Source organism: Tachypleus tridentatus, chromosome 13, assembly GCF_004210375.1.
Source record: "Tachypleus tridentatus isolate NWPU-2018 chromosome 13, ASM421037v1, whole genome shotgun sequence".
NCBI classification, from domain to species: domain Eukaryota; kingdom Metazoa; phylum Arthropoda; class Merostomata; order Xiphosura; family Limulidae; genus Tachypleus; species Tachypleus tridentatus.
This window is the reverse complement of record NC_134837.1, coordinates 65,843,492-65,865,914: the sequence shown is the minus strand read 5'-3', so window position 1 is coordinate 65,865,914 and position 22,423 is coordinate 65,843,492. Positions and strand designations below refer to the sequence as shown.

General features: G+C 35.7%; 1 protein-coding gene across 1 annotated transcript; it reads right to left on the bottom strand.

Moving 5' to 3' along the window:
- Nucleotides 1-1,793: 1,793 nt before the first annotated feature.
- LOC143239160 (uncharacterized) lies at nt 1,794-14,273 on the bottom strand. Its single transcript, XM_076480015.1, has 7 exons — nt 13,860-14,273; nt 10,015-10,082; nt 8,187-8,291; nt 6,817-6,843; nt 4,386-5,651; nt 3,737-3,781; nt 1,794-1,999 (listed from the first exon to the last, which is right to left on the bottom strand). Exons 1-6 carry the CDS (start codon nt 13,987-13,989, stop codon nt 3,752-3,754), a joined length of 1,626 nt encoding a protein of 541 aa, XP_076336130.1. The 5' UTR covers nt 13,990-14,273; the 3' UTR covers nt 1,794-1,999; nt 3,737-3,751.
- Nucleotides 14,274-22,423: the final 8,150 nt, after the last annotated feature.

Here is a 22,423-nt window from a genome sequence, read left to right as displayed (position 1 = left end):
AGAGTAACCCAAGAGTTGGCGGTGGGTGGTGATGACTAGCTGCTTTCCCTCTAATCTTACAGTGCTAAATTAGGGACGGCTAGTGCAGATAGCCCTCGTTGTGCTTTGCACAAAATTCAAAAAACAAACTGAAAGCAGATTTTGTATGCCAAAAAAGTAGGTAACTCCTATATATGACCATTCTTATTTAATTTTAGACTTACATTCCTGGGTTTAAAACTATAGCGTGTTACCATTACACATGCCTTCCTCTCACATATTGTAATTTTGATGTGTTTTTTTTTCCTTTTATTGAAAAATTCCTTTTTCTTATAGGACAGAAGTAAAATTTTCCACATTTTTCATAAAGACGACTAATTTAATGTTTGAAAGCAATTTATAAACACGAACAGTTTTAGAAACGAAATGTACTCATATTCAACATGACATAACTTGTTATAGCAGAAATACACAACATTTTGAACGTGTCTTTATTAAACTTCTTGTTAGGCTTAGAGAAATGTGTAGCTTGTGTAGTAATTAGCTTACGAAAGAGTAGTATTAGTATTAGCTTTCTGTGGATCTCTTGTCTGTTGTTAAACATTATGAAAGATCCCCGTGCCTCTAGCTTCTTGAGTATCTTTGGTTTGTCATTAAACATTATAAAATATCTCTATGCCTCTAGCTTCCTGGGGATTTCTGGTCCGTCATTAAACATTATGAAAGGTCTCCACGACGTTTAAAAAAGTTTAAAATGAAAAGGGGATTCTTGGAATATGTGAATGGCGAATTAGATCCAAAAGGTGAGGTGAGAAGTACAAAGTTTTAAAACAGTAATCTCAAGTCATACAGTTGTTTTTGTTTTCATCTGGACTAATACAGAGGTCATGTACATTCCATGAGTGAGATGTTTAAAAACTGTTGTTTCAGTTAAAGAGTTTTGTCTAATGTTATACAACTATGCACGTAACTATCTGCAGTTGTGTCCTTCTTTTAGAAAAGATTCATATTTTAAATGGATAAAATAGAATAAACACACGCGCACAATAAAATATGCATTTTGTAGTGACTCAGTTAAACCTGATGATGTCTGTTTAGAATTTTTGTTTTGGATCGATTAGAAATGCTGCAAATGTCACACCCTGAAATTTACATATTTATTATCTTCATTTCTGTTCCTGCAATTGATTAAAATAATTGAATAATATTTTAATTTTTTCTTCTATAACTGACTGAATGAATTTGTATTTCCAATTCACATTTTAGTTATCAATAGATAAATAGATAAACTCAGTTATCAATAAATGTTCCTAGCATCTAAAGATGTTTCCTAGTTTCTTTCTGTTGTCTTCAACAGACAGTTGTTGTTGTTTTGAAATAAGCACAAAGCTACACAAATTGGCTATCTGTGCTCTGCCCACCATGGGTATCGAAACCCGGTTTTAGCGTTGTAAGTCCGCAGACATATCGCTGAGTCACTGGGGGCGTTAACAGACAGAGTAAAAACACAAATGTCTCTGCCATTCAGAGATTAGTCCGTTACTTAACGTGTAACCAATATATCAAGCAATTGTTTCTTCACGTTCATCTTGAGCAGTAGTAGTTTTTTTTTTAATGCAAGCTGAGATGGTTAGAAATATTACCTTTTTTTGATTGCAATATAAAACTATTAGAAATAATTTTCTTTCAATCTTTCTACGAAAAAAAAAAAAGACAAAAATTCAAACACTTGACTAACAATAATTAAATAATTAGTATTTATGTTTTAATGAAAAATAAGCATATTCATATAATTAATAGTAACTTACATGGCCATATTTTGAGAAGCCAAGAGAGAAAGTGTCTGAATATGAACGTACACCAGACCATTTTTGGGTAGTTCTTTATTTACAAACCGTGTTTAACTGGAATGTGATCTACTTAACCTAATTGTTATGCTAATATTAAAAACTGAATAACACTCAACCAGTAATTGTATTTAACTTCCACAGCTAAGCATCAGCAGGCGTCCACAATGCTCCTAAAAATAAATATTTATATAGTAAAAATCAAATATATCTCAATGAAAACAAAACAGATAAACTTCATATTATAAATGAAGTACGTATTAATTGAAAAACGGTAAAATCCATAACCATTGTAATGTAAGGCTCGAATGTTATTGAGTCTATCTGAATTAGTTCAGTATTTAGCGACCATGTGAAGATGAAAATATTACGAAAGAGGGCGCTATAGGAATCAACGCATACAAACATAAAAAAAAAAAAATCCAGTGGTTATTTATTCATTGTAGTAACTTCCTTTCGCGAATTTCACGACGTATAACAGGTCACAAAAATAACAATGTAGTAAAAATATTGGCAGAGCAAACCTCAAGATCTGAACCAACACAAACGTATGCTCTGTTAGCGAATTAACATTAACCATGAGAGAAGAAGACGGTATGTTTAAGAAACAATTATTAAAGTTTTACCAACGTTATTCACAACCAGATTAACACGTTTTGAAACAACTCCATTCTTCCTTCAAGGATTATTCTACACGAACAGAAGGCATATATATAATTATCCCTAACAGTATTGCAACAGCTGTTTAACGTACATTAAGTATTCAAAACATAAATAAGAGGCCCGGTATGTCCAGGTGGGTTAAAGCGTTCGACTCGTAATCTAAGGGTCACGGGTTCAAATCCCGGTCGCACCAAACATGCTTGCCCTTTTAGCCGTGTGGGCGTTATAATTTGTCGGTCAATTCCATTATTCGTTGGTAAAAGAGTAGCCTAAGAGTTGTCGGTGGGTGATGATAACTGGCTGCCTTCCCTCTAGTCTTACACTACTGAATTAGGGACGGTTGGCACAGATATCCTAAGTGTGGCTTCGCGCGAAATTCAAAGCAAACAAACAGTCACTTCAAAATTAGGGACGACTAGCGCAGATAGCCCTCGTATAGCTTTGTACGAAATTCAACAAATAAACTTTCTAAAACGAATTTTATAATATGTAAATCGCTCGATAACAGAAGTTCGGGAATAGTGCTTTACCATACTTAACCATCAGACGAACGTGGTGTTAAAAATTGGCGAAAGCTTTGTTTGTTTTGAATTTCACGCAAAGCTACTTTAGAGCTATCTGTGCTAGCCGTCCCTAATTTAGCAGTGTAAGACTAGAGGAAAGGCAGCTAGCCATCACCATCCACCGCGACTCTTGGGCTACTCTTTTACCAACGAATAGTGGGATTGACTTTTACTATATAGTTCCCCCCCCACACACACAGCTAAAGCTGTGAAAGAGGCATAGCCAAGCGTGTTAAGGCGTGCGACTCGTAATCCGAGTCAAATCCCCGTCACACCAAACATGCTCGCCCTTTCAGCCGTAAGGGCGTTATAATATGATGGTCAATCTCACCATTCATTGATAAAAGAGTAGCCCAAGAGCTGGCTGTGGGTGGTGATGACTAGTTGCTTTCCCTCTAGTCTTGCACCGCAAAATTAGGGACGGCTAGCGGAGATAGCCCTCGTGTAGCTTTACGGAGAAATAAAAAAAAAATTAGAGGATGCGATATAAAAACATAGTAGAAGTTAACACAGAACAGAATTTACTGGAACACTTCTTACAAAGTTAATCAACTTTCATCTTCTAAAATAACACCAACAAAAACACTGTGGTTGTGGTTACTTTAAGGGCGCATAGACATGCATGACATTTTAAAGCAACTGTCACAATTTTAGAATAAAATAAGAACTGAGGAAGTAACCTACCTAACTGAACGCTTCCTAGCGTGTCAAAATATTTCGTAAACATTGCTGTAAATGAAAAATAAATTTAAAAATTAGCGAAATTATCACATCCTAGGTCGTGGAAGTTTGTGTGTTTTACAGAAAATCAGTGACAGAATAAAGAAACAAATAATTTAATATTTAATGTTTCTTTTAAACTATTTTTCATTAATATAACTGGGAAAACAAATCTTTATATTTAAATCTGGCTGAACAAAGTGAGATGTTATTGGATTTACGACCAAAAATGTCGTCAATTTGAATATTATCCAACTGATTATGTCAATGTATTCTTCACCTTTTAAGTTTTAGTTTTTCTCGTAATGTTTTATGATATTACGTTATCTTGGTCAGTTTGTTATATAGAAGTTGACATTCTAATTTATAAGTTACTTTTTTAACTCTGAATAAGTTAATCTAATATTCATTAGAAAACTGAGAATGTGTGACAAACTAAAACGGCTTTCAGGAAAAGCTAATGATAAATATCCAATTTTACACTTAATTTTACTTTGTCTAAATACATTGAAAACCAAAAACAAACCTAACAGGATTACGTATTTACACTGCGAGCAACTACTGATATGTCATGAAAATAAAACTTATAAAATTTACTCAAAGCAAAACTTACGTAAAGGGCCTCTGGCAGATTGAACTTGTTCGATTCTATGTCCCGAGGAACGCCTGGACGGTCAGCTCTGTGATTACCCCCTCTAGAACCCTGTGGTAAATAACCATTGACATTGTTAAATCTAGGTCTGCCACTGAATGAGTGATACCACGAGTTAGAAAAACTACCACTTTTGGAAGCACCTCTTGGAATATTCGCCAGTCTGTTCTGCTGACTCCTAGAACCAAAACGACTACCGCTAATGCTGCCTGAAGCAGAATACGAGCTTCTTTCATTATAAGTGTTTGTAGAAGCTGGAAAGTCAGGTTTCCCTCCAGATCCATACCGTCTATTTGCTCCATAATGAAATGATCCAGCTCCCAATATTGCAGATGAATCCTGGTTATTCTGAGCTCCAAGAAGCGAATCTCCAAATCTGTGATTATCGATCGAATACTGATCTCCAGAATTGGAGCTACTTGACCAATAAGGTTTGAAAGTGCCATATAAATATTGACCTTTATGACCCGAATTCCCTGGTACAAGTGATCCGTGGCTTTCACTTAAAACTTGACCACTAGTTAAGTTTCCTGATCCGTAACCTTCAAGTGACTGTTGACCTTTATGGCCTGCACTGTCGGTTCCATAAAAATCATAGATGTTACTTCCCGACCTGTTAGGACGATAACTAATGTTTGTTTCTTGATTCAAATGACCTGAAATTTCAGTTCCATAGTTTCCATATTTACTGCTGGATTGTTGGTCTTTAAAATTCGTGCCCTCTGACCCATAAGGACGATACCTGTCGCTAGACTGCTGCTGATCACCAAACCTTGAACTTGCCAATTCATAAGGACGATGACCATCACCTTGTTCATCATAGTTAACAGACACCTTTGTTGTATAACCATAATCTGATCTAGAAGGGTAATTATAGGACCTTCTTTCTAACTTTCTGTTGTCAAATACAGGTAACAGAAGTTCAGTAAAATTTGTTTGCTGGGATCCATCATTACTGAGGTCTAAAGGATGAGTTCTCTGTGTGCCTGAAAGTGATGATTTTTGAAAAGACAGTTCTTTTTGGTAGTCATGGTATAACGCTGGGTTCATTTTGACTGTCTCTACTGTTGATCTGTTGCGTGTGTTTCGATAACGCCTGCGTGGCCGAAATCCACGAAAAAAACTACCATATCCTAAGTAACTTCGAAGCAGATAGAGCATGTCAATCTCCAATGAACTTAAGGATTGTTTGTTCGAATTCGATCTAACATCTGGATAGTGTCTACCCTGATATTAAAAACAAAACAGTATCAATTCACATTACATGAAATATTAACATATTCTACATGTGATATGATACTTCCTAATTCCTTTTTTCATCAAGTCAGTCTTTTGTAAACAAACACTAATACTGTGAGGTGCATATTACTTGTCTGAATCACAATAATACCACCAGTTTCCAGTGGCTTGTACTCTCACTTTTCAATAATAAGAGTTCATTAACAGAATTTCAAATATTTCTTATCGGTTGTGGGTCTACAGTGTCGCTCATCAGGTAACCCATATTTCTGAACCCAAAGTTTGTAGAGAAACTCTTTATTTATACCATTTATTTATATGAAATTAATGAGACTATATAATAATAGCAGCAGTGAGGAAAAATAGTTGCAAAGTGGAGATGCATCACTAAACATGCTTCCACCTTCCAGAATATTAATATAATAACATAATGTGTGGTTGTTACACAAGCCAGATATGCAACAGCTGGAGTGGTACAGCACACCGAGTTTTCCCGGTTCTAATGATTCTGGATAGTTTTTTATTAATTATGACAAGTGAATTACATTGTGAAACAAAAATATATCCAGTAATGTCTTAAAACTAACAGCTTGTATAGCTTGAAGGGTTTGATTTATAGTCTTGTAATTATCAATAATAATCTAAAAGAGATTGGGTGTTTGGATAACATGTAAATATCTCGTTACAATTAATTATTCACTATCACTCAGGGAGCTGGCTGGTACTTTATTTATGAGTTCTGATTTTTTTTTTATAACCAAAATGAGTAATTTCAGAGAAGAAAGAAAGATGTAAATGAATAGAAGCGTTTCTCAGTCCCTCTGAAGTTTCACCGAAATCACGTCATTCACGTTATTTAGTAATTGTTTCTTTTCTTTTCTTACATCACATGTTTTGGGGAGGAAAAATTTCACAAGTAACTTGTACAATTGTTAAATTGCAGATGGCCAGATAATAACTTGTCTTATTAATATTTTGTAATAGTTTCTGTTTGTTGTAAATAATATAGAAGTGAAGCTTTCTTGTACATATAAAGAAATACTTGAGTTCTTGAGTGTTAATCTGTTTTAAAGTCTGTTAACTAAAATTTGGATAGTATTTAATTAAAGAAAATATTTCAGTAGGTGTTTACTGTCCAATAGTATTCACTTACCAGTTCATCAAATACACATCTCCACATCTGAGGGGAAAAAAAATCAAAATCAACAGATTGTTAATTAGCTATGAAACTGTTACACAATTATTTAAAACAACACATGATCATGTAGTTTTGAAATAAAAGAGTAAAAAAACCAGAAATAAAATATTCCTTTGATCTGTTGCGTGTGTTTCGATAACGCCTGCGTAGCCGAAATCCACGAAAATAACTACCATATCCTAAGTAACTTCGAAGCAGATAGAGCATGTCAATCTCCAATGAACTTAAAGATTGTTTGTTCGAATTCGATCTAACACCTGGATAGTGTCTACCCTGATATTAAAAACAAAACAGTATCTTACCTGGCTGGTAAGAGACACATTATATTTCTATACCAGTATTTTTCATGACTTTTTATCTCTCCTTTTCAGCATAACTCAATTTACACATTCTCTTCATAATGTTTTTAGAAAATTCTGTTTTACATCAAACTGTGTGTATCATTATAAGAACATGGCTTAAACATTGTAACTTCAATAGGTATGTAGTTTTCTATTACAATATTTTTCTAAATGGTTTATAAAGGACATTTATCCTTTAAAATCAAATATAAGTCATGCTTCAAGTCATTCTTACAATAAGTGATGCCATGAAGTTGTTATTCACTTGCTAGGTTATAAATATTAGAGAGTGAAATTTGTTTGCTTTTAGACAAAATTATTGTAGGTTAGAACATATCATTCACACCTGACAGCAAAAAACTGAACAGTTAACATATAACATGCCAAAGAACTAAAGGAATGATATTTTAGATACGAAAGTGTAAAACCATTGTTACACAACTAGGTCAATGAGTCCTTTACCTCGGTTCATTTTTATGAAAACTAAATATGAAATTCAAATGACTGGTCAACTGATGTTTCAGGCAGTCCTGTTTATGTCGTTATTTGAGGTTTCACACAGTCTTGTTTATGTTGTAATTTGAGATTTCATACTGTCCTGTTTGCTGTGCTGCCTTGAAATGAATTTCAATTTAAACATACACTTTTAATGGTTAGTGATGGGTAGAACTTTCCTTGTGATTTTTATGCACTAATAGATAAATGCTGCTTTATTATTTGAAACAGTTGATCCAGAAATATTAAGTTAGTATATAATATGACAATGTTTAATGGGAAACAAAAACAAAAAAAGAATACATTGGTCACTCCAGTTTCGTCTGAACCATTTTTGTAAATGTTGCGTCATCAATTTTTGTCCATATATAAATATGCATAAGATGCTAACTGGTTCATCATAAAGTCAAACAGAATCACATCTGAACGTCTTTAGTATTGGAAAATATAACTTAATTATCTATACTAAATAATTCCTTTAAAACTTACCATTTTTGTCAGTGTCCCATTATCACTGCAAATTGATTCCAGAAATTCTAAATCAGTTAAGTCTGAATACAGAGTTTCTCGACACAGAGTCTCAGCATTACGTATCTGTTGGAAACCAAATCGTAAATTTCAATCCAAACATTTGTGAAAAATAGCAAACAGAAGAGTTCTTTTTCATAAGTTGTTTTTACCTTCAAGATCAGAAAACTTTCATTCGATATGAGATAGTTAAAGAAACTTGAAAAAGAAGAAAACATGTACAAGGGTATATTAAACTTTATTTTAACTCATAAACCATAAAAGTCGTCAAATGTCACTGCTTAGCCACAAGGTGTCAAAATAGATTTAGAAATGAGGATTCATGTGTTTTATAAAAGAAATTAAACTCATTTTTTATATCTTCTTCATTGAAATAAAACAGTTAATACAATAATTATATTGTAATGGGATTATGAAGTTCGTTTTCCACAGAACATATTTTTATTGTTCATGTAAAAAAAATATTTCCTTTTCTGGTCTTTACCAACAGTCAGACTTGTAGTCAGATCTGATTAGTTCTCTCACTATGTTAAGTGTTTCTAGTAAGGTCTGATTAGTTTCATTCACTATATTAAAGGTTTCTAATAAGGTCTGATTAGTTTCACTCACTACATTAAAGGTTTCTAATAAGGTCTGATTAGTTTCACTCACTACGTTAGAGGTTTCTAGTAAGGTCTGATGAGTTTCATTCACCATGCGAAAGGTTTCTTGTGAAAGCTGATTAGTTTCACTCATCCCACAAAAAGTCTCTAGTAAGGTCTGATGAGTTTCACTCACTACATTAAAGGTTTCTAGAAAGGTCTAATTAGTTTCACTCACTACATTAAAGGTTTCCAGTAAAGTCTGATTAGTTTCACTCACTACATTAAAGATTTCTAGTAAGGTCTGATTAGTTTCATTCACTATGTTTAAGGTTTCTAGTGAGGTCTGATGAGTTTCACTCGCTACATTAAAGCTTTCTATTGAGGTATGATTATTTTCATTAACCACAACAAAGGTTTCTAGTAAGGTGTGTTTATTTTCACTCACTACATTAAAGGTTTCTATTGAGGTATGATTATTTTCACTCACTACATTAAAGGTTTCTAGTAATTAGTTTTACTCACTACATTAAAGGTTTCTAGTAAGGTCTGATGAGTTTCATTCACAACATTAAAGATTTCTAGTAAGGTCTGATGAGTTTCACTCACAACATTAAAGGTTTCTAGTAAGGTGTGATTAGTTTTACTCACTACATTAAAGGTTTCTAGTAAGGTGTGATTAGTTTTACTCACAACATTAAAGGTTTCTAGTAAGGTGTGATTAGTTTTACTCACTACATTAAAGGTTTCTAGTAAGGTGTGATTAGTTTTACTCACTACATTAAAGGTTTATAGTAAGGTCTGACGAGTTTCACTCAAACATTAAAGGTTTCTAGTGAGGTCTGATGAGTTTCACTCACTACATTAAAGATTTCTAGTGAGGTGTGATTAATTTTACTCACTACATTAAAGGTTTCTAGTAAGGTCTGACGAGTTTCACTCAAACATTAAAGATTTCTAGTAAGGTCTGATTAGTTTCACTCACCACACGAAAGGTTTCTTGTTAGATCTGACGTGAATTTGTGTTCAGGACGTAACAGTCTGTGATATTCTATAGTTTGTTACAGAAGAGAGAGAACGCACGAGTGTTCAAAAATATTTTAGAATAACAACAAGTGTCACTATTTTGCTATGTAATTAAAATACATATTTGAGTTCTCTTAAAATGAGACTTATCTGGGTTTTTTACAAACTAAATATTTACTTACTGTTTCTGGTTTAGTGTCCTGGAAACACTGGTTCCTAGCTAAACGTGCTTCGTTACTTAGGTTTAGATCTGCAAGTTGACAATATTAAATTGAAAAGTTTTTCTAAAATAGTAGTTTTTCATCTCACTAGAATAATTTCATTCAGAATACTCTGGAAATCTTTCTAGTCCTAATATGGTTACTATTACAAGGAATATCTACTATAATGCTTATTGGTTCTAAGGTTATTTTTATTGTTAAAGAAGAAGTACTCTTAATTTAGACGGGATTATAACTCAGAACAAGGATGTTTTAATTAGTATATTTTTCTACAATAAATGTACAAATAACATTTTCTTACATAAATAAAAGTGGAGATTAAACAGCCTGTAAAGCTCTTAAGTTGAATTTGTAACTTGAAACATAAGTTGTGATAATGCTAAATCTATCAAATTCGGAATAGTAATTTCTCACTCAAGACATCGGATTTTGGTAACACCCACGTTTCTTATAACATCATTTTATCCCAAACATAGCATTAACATCTCTCACAGACATTCAACAAGTCCATACAGTTATGGTAGTACTCTCAACAGAACTTAGCAAGTCCATAATGGTTGTGGAAATACAATGAAAGAAACATAGTACGTTCATAGGGATGTAGTAATACTATCAAATAAACTTAAAAATTACACATGGTTGTAATAATATCATCAAAGAAACATATTAAGTCCATAGGATTTTGTTAAGGCTGTGAATGAAACCTGGCAAGTCAATGGGGTTGTAAGAATACCATCGAAGAAACCGAACAAGTCCACATGGTTGTGATAACACCATGAAGGAAGTTAACTAGTCCGTAGGGTTGTAGCTTAGGAGGTCCGTATGGTTGTGGCAATACCATCAAATAGACTTAGTAAGTCTACAGGAATAATACCTGAAGGGATACTATCCCCAATAGATTATGAATTTAGAGTACAGAGAAGAACGAGCAACAACAAAGTAAACACTCTGTTCAAATATTTATGTAACGAAATGAGGAGTCCACGTAAGTCTTGATTTAAAAAAAAGAAAGAATGACCTGACAATAAAATATGAGAACTCAGGAGTTCCAGACTTTGGGAAGTTCGTTGAGAAATCCGAAATTTGAATAAAAAATAATTTCTTTGTACCATTAAAGGTATTAGGCCACAATGATTGATAGATATTTCCTTATTTTAATAAAGTTGTATGCTTCAAGGCCACAACAAAACTATAGAAACATCCAGTGGCTCGATAGTAAACTTCATGGTTTATAATGCTAGAATTCAGGGTTCAGTCCACACTGTGGACCCGACTCAGATAGTCTATAATGTAGATTTTTGATAGAGGCAAGTATTTGAACGAATTAATTTTTATTTTGGATCAGCAATACATAAAAAGGTTTTTAGCAATACAGGAAGATGAAACGAAAGGATATAACGTTACAATTTTATAAATACGTTGAAACTGCAATAGTATCTATATAATCACGTATCAAACGTCCGCCTGCTGGTGCTGTGGTATGTTTATGGATTTACAATGCCACAATCAGGGGTTCGATTCCCCCCTCGATAGACGCGACAATTAACCCGATGTGACTTTGCTATAAAAACTCACACACACGTATGAAATATTAAATTTACCCTTACTTTTCTCTTAGTGTTTGCCCCTGGTGGGATAGCGGTAACACTAAGAACTTACAATACCGGGATCTGATTTCTCGGTGATGGACATAGCAGACAGTCCAATGTGGCTTTGCTCTAAAACATATAAACCTCTTACTTTTTTTCTATAGCAACACAATAAGAAAGGTTATACTTATTACAATACATTATTTATTACATTCTCGATCCTTGTTAGATTTTGCAAGTTTGTTTGGTTTTAGCACAAAACACACAATGGGCTATTTATGCTCTTCTCACCACGGGTATCGAAATCCGGTTTCTAAGGGTGCGAGTCCGCAGATATCCCACTGTGTCACTGGGGGCTTCTCGTTAGAAGAGGTGTTATTTTTAACTAATAATATTTTTGTTTGTTTGCTTTGGATTTTCGCACAAAGCTACATGAGAGCTGTTTGCGCTAACCGTACATAATTTTACAGTGTAAGATCAGAGGAAGGCAGCTAGTCATCACCACCCACCGCCAACTCTTGGACTACTCTTTTACTAACGAATAATGCGATTGACTGTCACAATATAATGCCCCACGCCTGAAAGAGCGAGCATGTTTGGTGTGACGGGAATTTGAACCCATGACCCTCAGGGCCCTAATTCCCTCGCCATGCAGGGCCCATGAATAATATTTATCCACAATAACCTCCTAACTAAAACATATTTATCTTAATTATTGTTATGGATTTTCTCTTTACTGAATTTTTTTACGTATGCACTTTATTATGAAAATACCAACAATGAATATGTATTATTAATATTAAACTCTTCTGATAACGTACTTTTTGTACACATGAAGAGCGTTACTTGCAACACTTACAGAAACATTCACGAATTATATTTTAAATTGTATATTTACTGTTTCATATTCAACTTATAGTAATATAGTCACAATATAATGCCCCACGCCTGAAAGAGCGAGCATGTTTGGTGTGACGGGAATTTGAACCCATGACCCTCAGGGCCCTAATTCCCTCGCCATGCAGGGCCCATGAATAATATTTATCCACAATAACCTCCTAACTAAAACATATTTATCTTAATTATTGTTATGGATTTTCTCTTTACTGAATTTTTTTACGTATGCACTTTATTATGAAAATACCAACAATGAATATGTATTATTAATATTAAACTCTTCTGATAACGTACTTTTTGTACACATGAAGAGCGTTACTTGCAACACTTACAGAAACATTCACGAATTATATTTTAAATTGTATATTTACTGTTTCATATTCAACTTATAGTAATATAGTTTACTTAACATTATGAATCTTATTTGAATATATGTTATTTATTTGAGCCTCCCAGTGGCTCAGCGGTATGTCTGCGGACTTACAACGCTAAAAACCGGGTTTCGATACCTGTGGTGGGCAGAGCACAAATTGCCCATTGTGTGGCTTTGTGCTTAATTACAAACAACAACAACATGTTATTTATTTGTTATTAAGCGCAAAGCTAAACAAAGAGTTATCTGTAGGCCTGACATGGTCAGGTGGTTAGTTAAAGCACTCGACTCGTAATCCGAGGGTCGCGGGTTCGAATCCCCGTCACACCAAACATGCTCGCCCTTTCAGCGATGGGGGCGTTATAATGTTACGGTCAATCCCACTCTTCGTTGATAAAAAATTAGCCCAAGAATTGGCTGTGGGTGGTGATGACTAGCTACCTTCCCTCTAGTCTTACACTGCTAAATTAGGGACAATTAGCGTAGATAGCCCTAGAGTAGCTTTGGACGAAATTCAAACCAAGCTATCTGTGTTTTGCCCTTCACGGATTTCTTGCACTATAAGTCCGCAGACATAAGAATATGTCGCAGGGGGACTATTTGTATTTAACTTCTTGTAATAGGTGTATATATATATTTAGTGTAACATGTATATATAAAACTAATTAATAATAAAAATAATCCTTTTTTTATTTAAATAATTGTAAATGAATCAAAATGTTATAACGCAATGTCATAATTTATCGAAGTTATCTTACTGGTTAACAATAAATATACTATCATAGTGGTCAACAACAGATAAATTGTGTTATTGTTTAACAATAGATAAGTTGTATTACTTGTTAATTATAGTGAAATTATTTTACTGGTTAACAATAAATATGCTATCATACTGGTCAAGAACAGAAAAATTGTGTTATTTTGAATATGTTGAACTTTATACGAACCACAAACAAGGAGATTGTACACTCTAGGATCTCCGAATCCAGACACGGGATCAAACATCGGCGGAGGTGGCTGTGATACGCAAAGTACGACGTTCAATACAACAACCCACAGTTGCATTTGAAACGGCATACTGGCGATGATGTGACCGGTGGTGGCCAACTGAAATAGTGATTTTTAAAAGATTTTAATATTGTGCTTAACCAAGATGAGAAAGTGTGTCACGCTTCTCTCTCTACTGTTCCAGTTTCTCTCACACGTTTTTGTTGTTGCTGTTTAGAAGAGGGAAGGTTATTTGACTCGTAGTGTACAAAATAATTCACAAGAGACCCATTTCCGCTAATGTCGCTATATTTAGTAATTCAGGACAACACCTAGTGTCGATTAGTGAACGTCCGATGAACTTACGCTTGGATGCTCGCTGTGAGTCACAATGGATGTTGTCAGATCTTGTTAAGTGACCTATCAGCAACGAACATATTGTCTCTCTCTCTAACTAATCTAACCTGCTACCTGGTGACTGGTTTTCAAAGCAGTTTCAACAGAAAATAATTCCACCCGATGCAGTTTCAGCCTAAATATTATGTTAGTATTAGCAAATAACACTTATATTCTAAAATGACATATAAATTTTGTACCTTTGATATGCATTGAAGTTTTTTTTTCAGTTTTCATGATTAACCTTTTAAAAGTAGATTAAAAGTGTTACATTGCATAAAATAAAAGTATATTCTTTACGGGGCAATACCGAAATTTATTAAATCATTATACTGGTTCGTGTAAATTAAGTAAATTGTACAGGACTGATAGGGCTAAAATTTAAAATACATGATAACAAATACATTTTTTGTTCAACACATATTGTGTAAGTTATTAATAGACTAATAAGTTCAACTCAAATTGCGTAAGTTATTAATAGACTAATACGTTCAACATTTTTTGCATGTGTTATAAATGGGCTATATGCTCAACACATATTACATGTATAGGAAATAGGCTAAAACGTCCAGTAGTAAAAGTAACTACTAACACTGTGTTAATATTGTTTTGAAACTTAAAATTTTATTATCTAAGTGTCCGAACGTTATTATTTAATTAATTCCACTACTGTTTTTGTTACCCTTCCGCTGTAACCAGGAGTTCAGTTTCTATGACAATCATACCCACACAGGCTTTTTCTATTTGTTTATACATTACAGTCCTAAGACACTACATGTAGGTTCACAGGGTCTCGAAAGTGCTTTGTTTCGTGGGTAAATAAAACCACAATTAAGAACAACAAATATTTTTTTTATTTCTTGCGTTTGAATACCATGTTGTAACCTATAGAGTGCGTAAGTCTTCTCGTGATTCATGGTACGCGCACGTTTTACTGACGCCACAGCAGTACAAATTGCAAAATTAAGCGTCCCTCATGTGACGTAATTTTTAGTGTCTACTGACTGACTTACAGACAACACATCACTGAATAGTGGGTGTAAGTGGTTAAAATAGGTAATCCTCCAGGCAGCGTTTGGCCCCTTTTCGTGAAGAGTCGAACTCAAGCCACTGGCCTTCATATTATTACAGATGAAATGTTGGTGTTTTTTTTTAAGAGCCAAACTACACAATGGGCTATCTGATCTTTGTCTAATACGGGAACTCGGAACTCAGGAAAGTTACAATTGGCCTACCAGAAGATCAGTGGCTTAAACTTATTTTCTTGAGATTCAAACTGTTTGTCATTCCACAAGTAGTTACAGATGTGTGGTTTAATTAAGTCATTTGCATGCATACACACATGCTAAAAACGTAACTAACCACAAAAAATTTATTGGCTTCTAATATCGTTATTTTAACAAATAGAATATTATATGAAAGTAAATTTTGTAGTGTTTTTGGTTTTTAGGCCGATTTATTAAAGATCAGTAATCTATTTAACTTTTTAAGAAGATACTATTAAATGACAACTTTTCATATTCTGTAACGTAAATAATCAAAATAAAATGCAATTTCACTTTGTTTTAAAAAGTATTATTATTATATATATTGATTAAACTTTCGTTCTATAATGATAAATATTTTAAAAAATCCAAATATTATTAAATGGTGACATGAAATACTCTATGAAGATACTTTAAGAGCAGCTGATTACCTGAACAATTAATTATTTGAGGGAGAGTATTTCCTACGTGAATCAACAGATAATGATGATTCGGCCCACTGCTGCTGAGAAAAAAAACAACATACGTATTATAGTTGGAGATCCGTGAAGCCAGTTTGTTAGTACAATATTTTCGTTTATTTCCCTATGAAAATTGAAAACAACTTTTTGATTACGTCGGAAGGCCCATTCATATTACAGTGAACTGTATCAGATGTATAGTCACTAGGGCAACATTATTTTGGGTATCTCAAGCGTGCTTGTTTTTAACCTTCTCTGTTAGTAGCACAGGAATCAGATCAAACTTTTAAACGAAAAGTAGGCTACAGTTTTACACCCTTTAGATATTAACAAACTCAGTTATTCTGTAAATATATAACTTATAGCAACATTTGGATTAAATCCAACGACCCAACCGACGTCATTTCTTCTGTAAACTTCTTTCTGTTTTGTTTTTGTTACTCGTATATTTGAAACTTCATGTAGCCAACAACAGGTTCCTTGTCGTTGTTTTCGTATGAACTGTTATTGAACTAACACCGTGTGCACCAGGGAATTTTAAAACTGTGTTTTGATCTCTTCTGTAGCTAAACCACATTGGGTTATCTGCTGGACCCATCGCGAGGAATCGAAGCCCGAACTTTAGACGTTTAATTCGTAGACTTATCAAAACGGCTAACTTCCAGTACTAAAAAGGTTTAGTACAATTATTTTCATTTGGAAATCCGGAACCGGAAGTACTGGAACGAATAAATGCAGGAAACAAGGAAATACTGCACAGTAAGGTGTTAACATCACCTGTTCCCTAGAGGCACAGCAATGTGTATGCGGACTTACAACGCTAGAAATCGAGTTTCGATACCCTTGGTGGGCAAAGCACAGATAGCACATTGTGAAACTTTGTGCTTAACTCCTAACAAACAAACAATAACACCAACTCAAGATTTAAGTTAAAAACTTAATTCTATGTCGATTCGAAAATGATGGGAAATTGCAAAAATTGTCCACAAATGACGTACCTCCACTAACCAAGAACGTGCAAGAAGCCAAAAGAAACTGCTTATGGTGGGCGACATAAGTAATTAGTACAGTCGATTCTCGAAGCTTCTTCAAACTAGATTTTTAAATAAACCCTAAATATTCAGAATTATAATAGAAATATAGTTTACGTTTTCCTCTTAGTTTTTAGATAGATAATGGCTTAGTTTGAAAACTATAACGGGTGGTAATGGACAGAATGATTTTAATATTTGACCAATGTCATATAATTTGTTCTTCCTACCAGGATTCCTCATTCCCCCCCCGTAGATCGGTGGTAAGCCTAAGAGCCTGTAACGCTAATTCCAGGTTTCCATAGTGATCCAATAAAGTTCGCTACTTGCTTATTTTTAAACTCAGCTGATCCGGAAAGTCCATCAGTATATCTCTCTGAGCGATTACTGATGTACGGTCCTCTTGGACACAGTAATACTTATAAAGCAAACCTTAAAGTATTTAGTGCAGCTGATGTTCCTTAATTCCATGTTGGTAAGTAACTTTGATCCAATATCGCATTATAATTTTTGTTTCACTTACGTTTTTCATCTCGTCGGAGAAAAACTTTGCATTAAGTTGTTATTGAAATATACCCTGTAGGATTTCCACACAAATTCTACCACTCGAGATGAACCTGCGGGGATGTACCATTTGATAACTTAGAGTTCGAAACTTATACTCATTAGTATAGAGGTTCTTTCCCCACCCTCTCAGGAAAAACACACAGAGATGCATCACTTGGATGTTTGTGTAAGAAGGTTTGAACTTACCTATGTTCACGATGCTTTTTTTTCGATTCTCTACTAGTGAGTGTGGAAAGTAAAAGAAACTGTAAAGAAACATTTAAAATTAACTTATTGACTAAGTTGTGATTACTATCGATAGGTAACGCCGCTGTGCCAATTTCGGATTTGTGTCCGAAGAAAGGCGCAGAACCTAAGTTCATATGAAGGCGGTGGTCTTTGGTTGGTTGGTTGTTTAGAGTTTATTGGCGCAAAGCAACTAAGCTATCTACGCCAAACGAACGATAAAAAATTAAAAATAAAAGTAATTGTTTTTAAAATACCTAAAAAGAAATCGTGTTAAAACAAAACAAAGTCCAATTTTTCATTCAAATACTTAAATATAATTTAAAAGGCCAATGGGTCTTAAACGCTTAAAAACACGACTGAGGTGAACAGTGTCACCATCCAATGGTGTCCAATGTCAAGGGTGAACTTATGGTAAAAGTATTTCTAAAATGGTGCTGTCGCTCATGGTCGTAATGATAGCACAACAGTAAAATGTGGACATTGTGACTTGAGTGTCACACAGACCACACATTGGTACATCAGTCCCAGATAAAAGAAAACGAGTTAAAAATCTGTGAACAATGCATAGCCTAGCAGGAAAACTTCCTCCTTCCGGTCCTTACGAAAGCAAGATGACAAAAGAGCAACAGATGGTTTGATCTGGAAAAGTTTGTTATCACGCCACTCACTCCAACTCGACTTCCAACTGGCGTGGAGCCAAGCTTTGAATATAGGAACATGGTCCATGTATGGAACAGGCACAGCAGTGATAGCACTAGAGCAGACAGACTTATCTGTGATGTCAGCGAGCTTGTTCTCGCAAACATTGACATGACCCACTGTCCATAGAAACAGGATAGAAGTTGATAAAAGAGAGAAATGGACCAGTCACTTTTGAATATTGACATGAACAAGTTTAGAACTAATGCAAAGCAATTCTAGGGCCAGCAGAGAGTTAAGTGAGTCAGTATAAATAGTATAGTTCGTGTACTGCACAGCTTTTATGTGATCCATAGCAAGAGAAATGGCATAAAATTAGGCAGTGAACACAATAACTGTAGAGAGGATGCTGTGTGCAATCACTGAACTACAACAAACCATGACAATGCTCATAGTCACCTGATTTCGAACCATCCATATAAATGAGAATGAAAGGATGGTTCCAAAGATGTTCAGCAAATAGAAGGTGGTACTTTCAATCAGGAGCATCCATCTTCTTCAGATGAATCAAAGAAAGGTCACATTTGAGGATGGTAATTAGCCACAGTGAGATGGGCTGATCAGTGGATACAGCTATGTTATCCAAGGACAGATCCAATTCATCCAACTGCAACTGGATACAAAGGCCAAAATCGAAGATCGAAAGAGCAAGATAGAAAGGGAGCACAGAAGTATACTGTACACTGACCTTTCGAATCCTGTTCCATATTACTTTGGAACTGGTGGTAGAAGAGATGCTAGAAGTATATTTAATCCACGATTTATTCTGGCTTTGATATATGACCAGCCAAGCATGTGCATAGGCACATTGAAATGCAGTGCAGGTTAAAAGTGTGGGATACCTATGAAAGGTATCCCAGGCCCATTTTTGAGCCTAACGTACCATGTAGCAGGCAGGATTCCACCATGGACGAGGATACCGTGGAAAACGTGTAGAGGTTTTAGGAATACATTGAGCAACTTCCTGGATAATACAGTCAGTCACTACTGTCATGTTGTCGTCTATCGATGGCTTACAGATGACGGAAGGATCAGGTTATAAAAGAACAGTGAAAGAGGGCCAGTTGGCCCTATCCAACTTCCACCGAGGTACGCGTGTCGGGTGGCATTGACCATGGCCAGTCTCCCTAGATATGATAACTGCCGTGTGGGTCACTGTCAACCTCCAAGAGTAATAAGAGAGGAGTGAAAGGGGCAGATAAAGAGATCAATCGCAGTAATAGACTAACTAAATGCATGAAAATAAGTATTAGAACCAGTATTGAAGAGAAAAAGATTGTGATCCAAGGGTATATGCTCTGTAGAATGACCCTTTCCATCAATATCAGCATCACCCCAGAAGGGATTATGACCATTAAAATCCCCCCCTGGATTAAAAACGGAGATGACAACTGTTCAATGAGATCATCAAGATCTGATTGATCATAGGCCTCTCCAGGAGACATGTAGAGATTACAAACAGTGATGGTTCGACAGAAGAAAACGCGGATGGCTAAGACTCCAAGGGTGTATCGAGTGGTAAAGACAGGGTGAGTACATACTGATCGACCAGCAGTGCCACCCCTTCATGCGCTCGGCCATCACACAACCTGTCATCTCTGTACAAAGAAAACTGCCGAAATATGACTGCATCGACAGGTTTCAGAAATATTTCCTGCAATGAGAAACATAGGATGATAGGAATAATCAATTTCTTAATGTCATCTGTATTCAAATTGAAACCTCGACAGTTCCATTGCATCAACGTGGCCATTTTTATATTGGTGGAGAACGTTTCAGCTTACGACCATGTCGCTTTTCTTTATTAGAAGGTGGTCTTTCTACCTCCATGAATTCTGGCATAGATTGATAGAGCAAGTCTCTGTTAGTAGAATTAGAATCCAGCAAATGAGGTCGAGAACGAATACTTGTTTGACATCTAAAGACTGAAGAAGATTGGCCTGAGTATACATCAGAAGCTGGGGCCAAAGGAAGTTGATCCAAGCAGTCATTGGAAGGATTGGTAGGTACAGAGATTGGAGTAGACATTGCCTTATCTACTCTCTTAACCACAGACGGCAAAAGACCTTTCACATGGTTAGAGAGTGACTCTAATCTGGGCACAGAAAGATCTGTCTGCACTCCCACTGTAGCAGTGGAATGGAGTGCAGCAGCATATGTCCAAGATGAAGTGGTGGACAGTAACTATCGAGCCTCGGGTAAGAAATGTCATGAACCATTTTCAAACACTGTACCTCTTTTTCCACCACTCATCGAGAAGAACGAAAGCAAGAGGGGTGATAGCCACTACAATTAACACAATGAGGGTCAATTTGGCACTCGTAGGCATCATGGTCCTTGAAATCAAAACAAGCACATGTCAAGGAACTACGATATGATGCCTTCAAGTGACTGAACTGCTGACACTTAAACCATTTCAGAAGGTTCAGAATATATACAGCAGTATCTTACAAATTAGATAACCTACTTTGATGATGGGAGGTAGTCTTGGTGATGTAAACGTCAAATTTTGAACAATGGTTAGCAACATACGAGGGCTGTTAAAAAATACGCGGGCTGACGTTATAAAACAAAATGTACTTTATTTAGAAGTTACAGGTCTGGGACCCCTTCAAAGTTCTCTCCTCCTCAACGCACACACTTATCCCAACGATGTTTCCACTTGTTCACACAGTCCTGGTACACTTCTTTTTTGATGTCCTCCAGCTCCTTCGTCGCATTTGCCTTAATCTCGGGAATCGTCTCAAATCTTCTTCCTTTCAAGGGTCTTTTGAGTTTGGGGAACAAGAAAAAATCGTAAGGAGCAAGGTCAGGTGAGTGGGGTGGGGGGTGGGGTGGGGAAGAACAGTGATCGAGTGTTTGGCCAAAAACTCACCAGTTCTGAGGGCTGAATTTCGCAGCAACGCGGTGCATCTTCAATTTTTCGGTCAAAATCTCGTAACAAGATCCAACTGATATCCCACACTCTTCAGCAAGCTCCCCTGATAGTCAAACGTCGATTTGCCCGCACCAGGGTGTTGATTTTGTCGACGTGTGGGTCGTCAGTTGACGTGGAAAGACGTCCAGGACGCTCATCACCTTCAATGGACTGTCGACCATCCTTAAAACGTTCATGCCACTTGAAACATGCCGTACGCTTCATAGCAACATCACCGTAAGCCGTGTTAAGCATAGCAAAAGTTTCAGTCGCAGATTTTCCAAGTTTAACACAAATTTTCACAGCAAGTCGTTGCTCCTTCAGGTCATTCATTCTGAAATCCGCCAAACGAAAAAATCGCACTTCACTTAAAACCGCGTAGCTAATACACAAATGAAGATATCTGCAATCGGGAAATGGCGTCGTAATCAGCTGATCTGTGCGAACCTAGCGACACCAAGCGGATTCCCCTGGAACCAACTGGAGCCACGCAATTCAAACAGTCCGCGTATTTTTTGAACAGCCCTCGTAATTCCATCTTTGTGAAAGGAGATACATCTCATTGCAGAAACTCCTTGGGTATAGCAACAATCGAGGATCTATGACTAGGGGATGTTCTTTAAATCCCTCTCGACAATAATTTCTCATGACGAATTCAAAGTAGCATGGGATGTAACCTCAATGTGTATATTCCCAGTGGCCTTCGAATGCAAGAGGAGTTCACTGTATTTTGAAGTTGATGTTTTTCTCAGGTGTCCCCAGAATGTAGCTTCTTGACTGACTTAGGAGAACCAGCAAGCCCCTCTAGTCCTTTCTGAATAAAAAGGGGACATTTACCTTACAGATCTGTCCAATATATAAGGTAATATCAGAAAATGAGGTACAGGTGTTAAAAAGGTCAAAGATTGCTGTTTAGAATTTTCATGACGCGGTCATTTACTAATGGTCTGTTTTATTTTT